The 11,941-nt window shown below is 49.6% G+C and overlaps 1 protein-coding gene across 1 annotated transcript; it reads right to left on the bottom strand.

Annotated features, from left to right (window-relative positions):
* Positions 1-2,422: 2,422 nt before the first annotated feature.
* Positions 2,423-6,900, bottom strand: LOC117017358 (uncharacterized; the record flags this gene model as incomplete). Its single annotated transcript, XM_033097473.1, is given in 3 exon segments — positions 2,423-3,524; positions 3,615-3,910; positions 3,913-6,900. Coding segments are annotated over 3 exon segments (4,386 nt in total), but the record flags the coding sequence as incomplete, so codon positions are not given.
* Positions 6,901-11,941: the final 5,041 nt, after the last annotated feature.

Genomic DNA, 11,941 nt, shown 5'->3' with positions numbered 1-11,941 from the left:
AGGTCCGGAATTGTCCCCCTCAGACAGACAGAGAACCCGCACAATAATGCAAGTCACACAGCGAGGTTTATTTCCAGCCAGCTGGGGTCCGAGTCTCTGCCCGACGCAGCGGGTTTTAACAAGGACCCCAAACACTTAAAGCCAAGGGGTTATATAGCATTTTCAAGGCTTTCCATAGCTTCAGAGAGTACTAGATAAACTTACAGGACTTACATAGCTTCAAAGAGTATAAGATTTACTACAGGACAAGGAGACCAGGAGTATAAGATAAGCTACAGGACTCGCATAGCTTCAAAGAGTACAAGATTTACTACAGGACAAGGAGACCAGGAGTATAAGATAAGCTACAGGACTTCTAGTCTCCATGCTGCAACTGCCCACATCCTGGAATTTTATAATTATGTTGTTTCAGGCTAGGGGCTGTTAACCCTGACCTAAAGATAGCAGTTCTCATGCTAACAGTCTCTTACATTTCCCCCCTGTGTGTTGTTCATAATGAGGAATCTTGCTCATGTACGGGCCAGCCGTAGAGGTCCTCACGGGTGGGCACTGTCTCATACTGTTGTCTTAGGACCATGAGCTGGACGGTATTAACACGATCTTTCACAAAATTAATAAGCTTGTTTAATATGCAAGGGCCCAAGGTTAGAATAAGCACCAGCAAGATAACCGGGCCCACTAAGGTAGATACTAAGGTGGTGAGCCAGGGGGATCTGTTAAACCAAGTCTCAAACCAGTTCTCCTGAGCTTCCCTTTCCCGTTTTCTCTTAGCTAACCCTTCTCTCACCTTTGCCATGGATTCTTTTACCACACCAGTATGGTCAGCATAAAAACAACATTCCTCCCCCAGTGCGGCACATAGTCCCCCTTGTTGGAGGAACAACAAATCAAGTCCTCTTCTATTCTGGAGTACTACCTCGGATAGAGAGGTGAGCGACTTCTCTAAATGACTAATCGAGGTTTCCAATCTTTCTATGTCCTCATCTATGGCCGCCCTTAGGGAGGTCATTCCTGATTGTTGAGTAGCCAGGGAAGCTATGCCGGTCCCGGCTCCGGCTATTCCCAAACTGAACAGGGTGGCAATGGTTAGTGCAGTAATGGGCTCTCTTTTACTTCTCGTACTTGTGTCACCATCCCAATGCGAATACATACTCTCCTCAGGGTGATAGAGGATGCGGGGCAGCACAGTTACTAGGACACAGAATTCATTGGCGGCATTAAAGACCGAGGTAGATAGGCACGGGGTGAGGCCAGTCTTTGAACATATCCACCATCCATCAGTTCTGGGGATTAACCACTTAGTGTCACTTTTCCAACTAGGGGAGCTGTCAATGGAGGCACATAAACTTTGTTTAGCCTGGGGCACTTTCCCTAGACAGGTCCCATTGCCGCTCACTAGTTGCAGGGTTAAGCCAATTTTATGATTCCCCCATGAACACTGAGAAGGGTTCTTACCGTTTGAGGCGTTGTAAGTGGCATTAAGTCCTATTGCCTCATAGAACGGGGGCTTTACATCATAGCACAGCCAACAGGAGGTTGTGAGGTTAGGACTGGTGGCATTAAGGGTCTCGTATACAGTGCGCACCAGTTTCCGCAATGAGTCTTCGGTTGTCTGCGTAACAGGTGTCGAAGGAGTTACAGAGGTCTTTGGCTGGGTTCCCGCAGTCCCTCCTGCGGTGTTTTTATCACTTGATATACCTGGTTTCTTGGTAGGGACGAGAGGGGCCAGCACCTTATTTGGACCCACCTGAGTGCTGATCGTTTCGACCAATAGTCGAAAAGTTAGGAGACCGCCGAGGTGGGGGCCTATCCATGCCCAACGGCCTATATCTAATTGGAACCCCCAAGTTAATCCTGATAACCAACCACGCTCTTTTCGTGCCACGTCTTGGTTAAACTGGACACGTACCTGGGGCACCCGGTTGTGGGGGTCCCTAAAGGAGAATTTAACTAGATCCCTGTTCCCAACGTCCCACTGTCGGGGCCTGTCATAGGAGGTGACACAACTCCAACTACCACAATAGTAGCGGTCTGGGCCGCCACAGGTTTTCCAATTGTTTCTTAGGTTCCCTGGGCAGGCCCAAAACCCTTGTGCACCATATCCTTGAGAGGTGTCAATTACAGCCCGCTTGGACCTGACTGAGTAGTCATACTGCCGTCCACGTTTAGTGCCGAAAATGTCACGCAGGTCGAAAAACAAGTCTGGCCACCACGTATTGACGGGGGCAGTATGTGTGGTGCTATTAAGGGTTGTTTGGGTCTGTCCATCTGTTAGGGTCCATGTTAGCTTATGGGGTTGGTGTGGGTTAATCCCCGCGTGGCTCTTCTCCGAGATGTTGAGCAGAGTTAGGGCTAGCAGCCATTCCATCGTTAGCTGAGGCAGGGGGCTTGACGCTTCCCCGAGGTCGGGAGAGCTGCAGCTTCAGAGGGTTATCAGGGTGTCGTCGTACGATCCACTGATCCACTCCTCAGCTTGCGTCTTCTCCAGCTGGCGCACGTGAGAGTGATGGAGCCAAGGCCCAATGCCGTCAACCTTTAAGGCAGTGGGGGTAACCAGAATAACCACATAAGGACCTTTCCATCTTTCCTCCAGTGTCCGGGACCTGTGTCTCCTTACCCATACCCAATCCCCTGGAACGATGCCATGTTCCGGGTTCGGGGCGTCCTTAATTTCATACAGGGAACTCACTAGGGGCCATATCTCATGTTGGACCCCTTGCAGGGCCTTTAAACTGGCCAGATAACTTGGGGCCACATTGGGGTCATGATCTGGTAGAGTACGAACAATAATGGGGGGTGGTGCCCCATACAGAATTTCGAAAGGTGTCAAACCATATACATATGGTGAGTTCCGGACCCGGAAGATGGCATAGGGTAAGAGGGTCACCCAGTCCCCGCCAGTCTCGATGGCTAGTTTGGACAAGGTCTCCTTTAGAGTCCGATTCATTCTCTCTACCTGCCCTGAGCTCTGGGGATTATATTCACAATGTAACTTCCAATTGATCCCTATCGCTCGGGCTAGTCCCTGTAGGACGTTACTGATGAAAGCTGGGCCGTTATCGGAGCCTAAAACCTCGGGGACCCCATATCTGGGAATAATTTCTTCTAGTAACGCCTTAGCAACCACTTGGGCAGTCTCCCGTTTCGTGGGGAAGGCTTCCACCCAGCCTGAAAATGTGTCAACCATTACTAGCAAGTACTTATACCCACACCTCCCAGGCTTTACCTCAGTAAAGTCCACTTCCCAACTCCGTCCCGGCGCTCTTCCCCGTACCCTTGTACCTGTCTGTTGGGGTCCTTTCCTACTGGGTCTCATAGCCTGGCACCCAACGCACTGATCTACGATCTCTTGAATCTGAGCCGTTTGTCGGGGAAACCGGAGGCGGGCGGACTCGAGAATCGTCAGCAACTTCTTTTTTCCTAAGTGGGTGGCTTGATGCAGGTTGGAAAGAAGAAACAGTCCTAGCTGTGCCGGCAATATCAATCTTCCTTCTGTATCCCGATGCCACTCCTGCTGATCAGATTCCGGGCAGTGGTGGTTCTGGATCCATCGCAGGTCCTCCGGAGTGTAGTCAGGTCGCGGGGGTAGGCGAGGGAGCTCAGGTGTGGGCAGGGTGAGTGCTAAAGCTGATGAAGCTACTGCCACTGCCTTGGCGGCTTCATCCGCTCGCCGGTTTCCTTCAGCTTCCCGGGTCTGGGCAGACTGGTGCCCAGGGATGTGGACAACTGCTACTGCCTGGGGCATTTGCATGGCCATCAGCAGTCTTCGTACCTCAGGAAGATTGCGCAGAGCCTTTCCTTCCGCTGTAACAAAGCCTCTTTCCCGGTAGATAGCGCCATGCACATGGACAGTGCCAAAGGTGTAGCGGCTATCGGTGTAGACAGTCACTCGTCTCCCTTCGGAGACGCCTCCGCCAGCGCCTCCGCCAGCGCGATCAGTTCGGCCTTCTGTGCTGATGTCCCCGGGGAAAGCGAGGCACTCCAAATGATGTTTCCGCCTTGGTCTACCACCGCTGCGCCTGCCCTCCGCACACCATCTATAACGAAGCTGCTTCCATCAGTGTACCATACCAACTCACTGTTGGGTAGTGAGGTGTCCTGGAGGTCGGGGCGCACCTGGGTGACTTCTGCCATGATCTCTTGGCAATCATGCAGGGGAGCTCTCAGAGCCGGGGTCGGCAGCAGGGTGGCTGGATTCAGAGCGGTGGGTTCAGCGAAGATTATCCGGGGTGCATCTAGCAAGAGTCCTTGGTAATGGGTTAGTCGGGCATTAGTCATCCACCTACCAGGGGGATATTTCAGGACCCCCTCGATCGCATGGGGGGTCACTACCTTCAGATGTTGCCCAAAAGTGAGTTTATCAGCATCCTTCACCATTAGGGCTACTGCCGCAATGATCCTTAAGCACGGGGGCCATCCTGCTGCAACTGGATCTAGCTTCTTGGATAAATAGGCAACCGGACGTTTCCAGGGCCCCAGACGCTGCATTAGCACCCCTTTCACTATTCCCCTCCTCTCATCAACAAAGAGAGTGAAGGGCTTCAGGGGGTCTGGCAATGCCAGAGCCGGGGCTCTTAGGAGAGCGACCTTGAGTTCATCGTAGGCCTTCTGTTGGTCTGACCCCCAGGCCCAAGGGACCTTATCCTTGGTTGCCTCATACAGAGGTTTTGCTATTTCACCATACCCCAAAATCCACAGCCGGCCGTAGCCTGTCGTCCCTAAAAACTCACGGACCTCTCGTGCTGAGGTCGGGACTGGAAGTCTAAGAATAGTCTCTTTCATGGCCTCTGTCAGCCATCTGGTTCCTTCTTTCAGCTTATACCCCAGGTAGGTGACTGTTTGCCTGCATATTTGAGCCTTCTTTGCACTGGCCCGATAGCCCAACTGCCCCAGCTCCTGGAGGAGGTCTCCAGTGGTCTGTCGGCATTCAGCTTCGGAGGGGGCCGCCAGAAGCAAGTCATCTACGTACTGCAGGAGCGTAACTGAATTATGGCTCTGGCGAAACGAGTCCAAATCCTGATTTAGGGCTTCATTAAACAGAGTTGGAGAGTTTTTGAAGCCTTGCGGTAGTCTAGTCCAGGTCAGCTGCCCGGGGGTTCCCGTATTGCCATCATTCCATTCGAAGGCAAAAATGTGTTGGCTGCTGGGTGCCAGGGCTATGCTAAAAAAAGCATCCTTTAGATCTAAGGCAGTATACCAGACATGTGAAGGGGGCAAGTGACTTAGTAAGGTATAAGGGTTGGGGACCGTGGGGTGGATGTCTTCAACCCTCTTATTCACTTCCCTCAAGTCCTGGACTGGCCTATAATCTTTTCCCCCCGGTTTCTTAACGGGGAGAAGTGGGGTGTTCCAGGCAGAATGGCAAGGTTTCAGTATTCCAGCTTCCAGTAAATGGTTAATGTGCGGGGCAATCCCTTTCCGCGCCTCTGCAGACATGGGGTACTGGCGGATCCGGATAGGCTGGGCCGAGGCTTTAAGTTCCACCACTACTGGTGCTCGGCGGGCCACCCGGCCCACACCCGCTATTTCCGCCCACGCCTGAGGGTACGTTTTAAGCCAATAATCCATATCACGGGGCCATTCTGTAGAGGGAGGGTTGTAGGGGTTGTCCTGCAGGGCGAACAGGCGATGTTCATCCACAAGAGACAGGGTCAAAATGTGGAGGGGCTGTCCTTGGCCATCCAATACCTTAATGCCATCCGGCTCAAAATGGATCTGGGCCCTGATCTTAGTCAGGAGATCGTGCCCCAATAAGGGGGCAGGGCATTCAGGGATAACTAGGAAGGAGTGGGTCACTTGGTGGTGGCCTAAGTCCACTTGGCGCCTACTAGTCCACCGATAAGCCTTGGACCCAGTTGCCCCTTGCACCAAACTGGTTTTCTGAGATAAGGGCTCCGTAGGCTTATTCAAAACTGAGTACTGGGCTCCTGTGTCTACCATGAATCCTACTGGCTTCCCCTCCACATACGCAGTTACCCAAGACTCGGGGAAGGGATCCAAGTCCCGTCTCCCCTAGTCACTCTCCATCCCCGCCAGCAGGACCCGTACGTCTTGCCCTGTTTGGCCCTGGCACTTGGGGCACTCCCTCTTCCAATGTCCATATTCTTTGCAGTTTGCACACTGTCCCCTATCCAGTTGGGGCCGCGGTCTCCACGGTCGGGCTGGTCCGGCCGGACACAGTCCCACCCTGACTGTGCTTTGCAAGCCTGCCAACAAGATCTTGGCCATCTCCCTCTGCTGCCTCCTGTTCTCCCTGCTCTGATGCTCTCTGTCTTCCTTCCTGATTCGTTCCTGTAATTCCTGATTTTCTTTCCTAATTCTATCCTCCCTTTCTTCGGGAGTCTCTCGAGTGTTGAAGACTCTCTCCGCTACTTTCATTAAATCCCGAATGGACATCTCTCCCAGTCCCTCCTGTTTGTACAATTTCTTCCTAATATCTGGGGCAGCCTGGTTTATAAAGGACATAATTACAGCCGACTGGTTTTCCTCTGCCAGGGGGTCCAACGGGGTGTACTGTCTGTAAGCATCATAGAGGCGTTCTAAAAACACGGCCGGGCTTTCATTTTCCCCTTGCATTATAGCTTTTACCTTGGCCAAATTGGTGGGGCGGCGTGCCGCCGCTCGGAGACCTGCCATAAGAGTCTGGCAGTAGACTTGGAGACTCTCCCTACCTTCTGCGTTCCCAAAGCCCCAATCCGGTCTATTCAGGGGAAAGCGCTCGTCGATCAGGTTCGGCAAGGTCGTCGGCCGCCTGTTGTCGCCGGGGACATTCTTTCTGGCCTCCGTGAGGATCCACTCGCGCTCCTTGATGGTGAATAAGGTCTTAAGAAGCTGCTGGCAATCATCCCAAGTGGGACTGTGTGTGTGCATGACAGACTCGAACAGGTCAGTTAGGCCTTTCGGGTCCTCAGAAAAAGGAGGGTTTTGAGCCTTCCAGTTGTACAGATCACTGCTAGAAAAGGGCCAATACTGGTATGCTCGCTCCCCATCTGGACCAGTCCCTCCTAGTGCTCGCACGGGGAGAATCGGCGCCCCAGCGGAGGTGGAGGAGGACGGTTCCTCCTCTGGGGTCTCTTCCCGGCGTCTACGAGGCCTCAATCCCCTCGCCGGCCCTTGAGCTGGGGCAGGGGAACCCGGGGGAGGGGGAGCCATCGGGGAGGCGGTAGAGTGAGGCAGCTCGGGAGGGGCGGCAGCCTCAGGCAGGAGCGGCGCCACAGGCGCGTAAGGAGGGGGTTCTCTTCCAGATCTAGGTCTATCAGGGATGGATATATGTCTTACCCCTCCTGAAGGATGGGTCCCTGGGTCGGCTTCTCCGGGGGTTTCGGGCCGGCCGTGGACACCGCAGGCTGGCGGGAGGGTCCCGAAACGTTCAGGACTTTAAGGGGGGGGGGGAATCTTCTGGCTTGTCGGGGATAAAGGGCTTAAGCCAGGAGGGAGGACTCTCTACTAAGGCTTGCCACATCAAAATATAGGGATATTGGTCCGGATGGCGCCGATTAATAATATCTCGGACCTTCTTAATAATGTCTAGGGAAAAAGTTCCCTGGGGGGGCCAGCCCACATTAAAAGTAGGCCATTCTGCAGAGCAGAATGTATCAAACTTACCTTTCTTCACTTCCACACCATGATTACGAGCCTTGGTGCGGATTTCAGGAAAGTGGTTCAGGAGCAGGGTCTTAGGTGTTACCTGAGCCTGTCCCATAATTGTCACAAAGAGAAACCAAGAAAAGGCAAAAGAAAGGACAAAAGACACAGTGCCAGCAAATACACAACTTCGCACGGGACTCTTCAACACCCACCGGCTGGTCAACCACACCACATCCACAGGCGCCGTTTCAATCACACCAGTCTCACCACGCTCAAGATCCTCACCCAGGGCCCGTCCAAACGGCGTCCACTGCGGACGTCGCTGGGCCACCTTCTCGTCGGGGACGTCTCCCATGACTTCAAGTAATGGAGCCTCTAGGGTCGTAACCCGCACTTTCCTTCCCGTGAGAATTCTCAATTGGGACCGGGCAGAGACCTGTTTCAGTCTATCCGGTCAACGACCTGTTTCAGTCCTCCCCTATCGGAGGTGGCCAAACCTCTTTCTGTGGTTCCCTATGTAAACCTCAGTATCGGGAGTTGTCTGTTCCCCTGAGGGGGGGGCATCCCGGACGAGCCCCCAAAATTTAAGGACCGGAATTGTCCCCCTCAGACAGACAGAGAACCCGCACAATAATGCAAGTCACACAGCAAGGTTTATTTCCAGCCAGCTGGGGTCCGAGTCTCTGCCCGACACAGCGGGTTTTAACAAGGACCCCAAACACTTAAAGCCAAGGGGTTATATAGCATTTTCAAGGCTTTCCATAGCTTCAGAGAGTACTAGATAAACTTACAGGACTTACATAGCTTCAAAGAGTATAAGATTTACTACAGTACAAGGAGACCAGGAGTATAAGATAAGCTACAGGACTTGCATAGCTTCAAAGAGTACAAGATTTACTACAGGACAGGAGACCAGGAGTATAAGATAAGCTACGGAACTTGCATAACTATAAGGAGTATAAGATAAGCTACAGAACTTCTAGTCTCCATGCTGCAACTGCCCACATCCTGGAATTTTATGATTTTGTTGTTTCAGGCTAGGGGCTGTTAACCCTGACCTAAAGATAGCAGTTCTCATGCTAACAGTCTCTTACATAAGGACAGACGATAGCACATGTCTTTGGTTTCCCATGGTATTCCTTTAGCATTCCTCTGATTTTAGCCTGTGACAGACATTCCATGCAAGTTCAGATTCACCTCATAGTGAAAGTGTCCCACTTCAGCACATGTCATCTCATTCCACATCCTGCCTCAGTCCTCTTCCCCCTTCCCATAGACTTTTGCTACCACAGCCAATTTATTACACTTGGACCTTGAGATTCTGTTATGTGATGCTGACCTACCCCTTGTTCTGGTTTACCAGCCTAAGCACACCCCTGCAGTGTAAAAGTGCTGGGAAGTTAACAACTCTAGAAACAATTCTCAAACAATGTGAGATATGGGATTCTGACTAAATGTTTCATTTTTATTACCTTCGGGTGGAAGATTCTGGGAGGCAGTGTGTATCACAGGTCCAGCAAAAAGTTCTTTTATCTCATAAGAGTTATCTCAGTAACATATTTAATTAGCTTTTGTTCATTATCTTTCTTAATCTTCCTTCTTCCTCATTTCTTCCTCCTGAGATCACCTCCCAAAGAAACCACTTGCAGTCAACAACTTATCTTAAACTGTGCTTTCAAAGGAAACCAAATAAGATATTCTACATGCTGGGGGTTATTACTATATCACTTACCATCATACATCCAATTCTAATTGTTCTCAAGTAAGTAATCTTTCAAGAGTTTAGCTAATCCATTTTGTTTGGCCAAGTGGCCTGCAAGGACCTTAGACTGATACTAGCCCCCTCATACAAATGCATGCTCTAGAAAGCAGCCTACAGTGACAAACAAATGGTATGACTTCCCCACAGCCTTTGTGATCAACAGTCTCTCCCACCTCCCAGGGCCTTCCCCTTGTGCACCACTTAGATAAGCCCCCTGAGGAGCTTACTAAAACCCTGCTATTTTGGTTTGAATTGACCAATATGGTCTTAGTCCAGGAACCGTAAAGCACTCCACTGGAAAGTAAAGCACTCCATGGAAGCTATTAAAATTCATGCCCCAGGTCCTATCACTCCCTCTGCCTGCACCCTGTCTTGACCTACCCATATCATCCCTCCAGACATGCTATGTATTTCCTCCAGGACCTGTGTGTGCTCTGTTTCTGAACCGTGACTCACCATCTGGCACCCTGTATTCTACTTAACAAATGTTAATTTAACAAAGTCTTAACATAATCCAATTCCAAAATCCCATCCTGATAGTTGACTTTCTAGAACTACTTTTGGCATAGTTCTTTTAGCCCAATTTCCCTAAGGGGGGAAGAAACCTGATATAAGAATTTAAACTTATGTTTTCTTTGGAAGATGCAATCTTAGTATGAGAGTGAAAGAAATGGTAGACAGAGAAAAGAAGAATGAAAAGTTATTCAAAATTCTGTGATTCTATGCAGGCCTTGGCTTTATGCTGAGCTATGGAGAAACACAATCAGTTATTCTGCATGTTGATGTATGTATTCTCATGGGATTTCTTCATACAGAATATAGGAATAGGCACACTGCGAAGTAGTCCAGGGGAGAATAGGATGAAAAGATATTTAACTGCCATCCTGTTTCCATTTGTCTAGTTGAACTTATAAGGAGTTAATTCCCTTTTAGTTGGGTCATGCCATTCATCCCTTTGGAAGATACTTGGACAGGAATATCCTAATTATAACATGTCAGCTCATCCAAATCTGAACATAATCAAGGGAGCCATAGACTTGGCAAGTGACTAGTGGGCATGGTTTCATGGTAACAGCTAGTGAGAGGTTCAGTAATCTAGGACAAGACATCTGTCAGGACCACATAGTAGAATCTCAAGGCCCCAAGTGTCATAGATTGGCTGTGGTAGTGGCTGAGACATAGGAAGAGTCTATGGGACGGGGAGACGGGCAGGCTGAGGAAATATGAGGAGGTACATAAGATGTGTCTAACATGACTGCTATAAGCTAGAGTGAGTCAGGAAGTTTTTCTATAAGTTGTAAAATATCCAGGGCCTTAACTAGGGAGGATGGTAAAATTGGGATGAACAATTGATTCAAGGTATAGGGACACTGGTGTGCTAGAAGATTGTAAAGAGGAAAGGCTGAGCATTCTCACCCAGACATGTGTTCAGCTCACCATAGCATGGCAATGCCCTCAATGAGACATTACCAGGATTCCATTTACTAAGTTTCTAGATAGTGCAGCATGCTGGTAGCAAGAGAGAAGCTGACATGGTAAGTATTTAATGGGATGAGCCTTTTAGCACTTGTAGATTTATGCAAATATTTTTCTTACATTCAGAGTTCAGACTTAAGAAATTTATAAACAATTTTGCATCTGAAGCTTCCTCTAAATACCTGAGCATGAAGACTCAATTTAAATAATCAGCACATTTGTACAGAGAACTCACAAATCAGTGATACTAAATGGAACTGTGAATAGCTACTGAACTCAGCCACTCAACCCAATCAGAGGATTCTGTTCTGGGTGAAGCAGAAAACAGGGGAAATGATTTCCAGGAGCAGATACGGTAAGCCAGTTTACTGTCACTTGGGATCAGGTGAGTGAGGACATGGCAAGAGGCTGCCCAGAAAGCCAAAGTAAAAAATTGGTGATGTTGGATGCTAATGGTATCACAAACAACTCATCTTATTCCCAGTGGAGTAAGAAACATTCACCTGACTAATGAGCTGGGGAGCATCATGTCAACCTCCAGGACATCAACTTCACTTCACCTGATCAAAATTCATGGACACAATCACATCAAATTCTCCTTGAGGCAGAGAATGACGATGTCAAACTGAAGCTCCATGTACATGCATGTGTTTGCATGCCCACACACAAGTTCACCTGCCTATCCCAGGCTTGTTCTAGGAGTTAGTCTTCCTATCTCTCAACTTTGCCACTATATTCCCTCAGTAATTAACTCCTATTAACTCCACATGCCTATTGATGCGTCAATTTATTTCCCTTCACTCTGCTCTTGTGTGAATTCAGTCTTCATTGTTAAGTGTTTATCACACATATTCATCAATGTGCAAAATAGTTCAGGAGAGTCAACGAAGCCCTAATGGTAGAGGGTAGGGGGAGACATGAAAGGAGGCTTAAGGTAGAGATGGCCTTTCATCTTTCTTCTTCTAGAAATCTTTTCCTAAAGCAGCCTCACTATGGAGAACTGGCCTCTGCATTCTATACACATCTGTGCATTCCTTCAGGATAGCCTTCTGTTGTACTCCCTTGCTTCCTTGCTGAGCTTCTGGACCCGTCTTAGAGGTGACAACTTATGTCTAT

This window comes from Rhinolophus ferrumequinum, chromosome 25 (assembly GCF_004115265.2).
Source record: "Rhinolophus ferrumequinum isolate MPI-CBG mRhiFer1 chromosome 25, mRhiFer1_v1.p, whole genome shotgun sequence".
Classification (NCBI taxonomy): Eukaryota; Metazoa; Chordata; class Mammalia; order Chiroptera; family Rhinolophidae; genus Rhinolophus; species Rhinolophus ferrumequinum.
The sequence above is the reverse complement of the archived record's forward strand: the minus strand, read 5'-3'. Positions and strand labels throughout refer to the sequence as shown.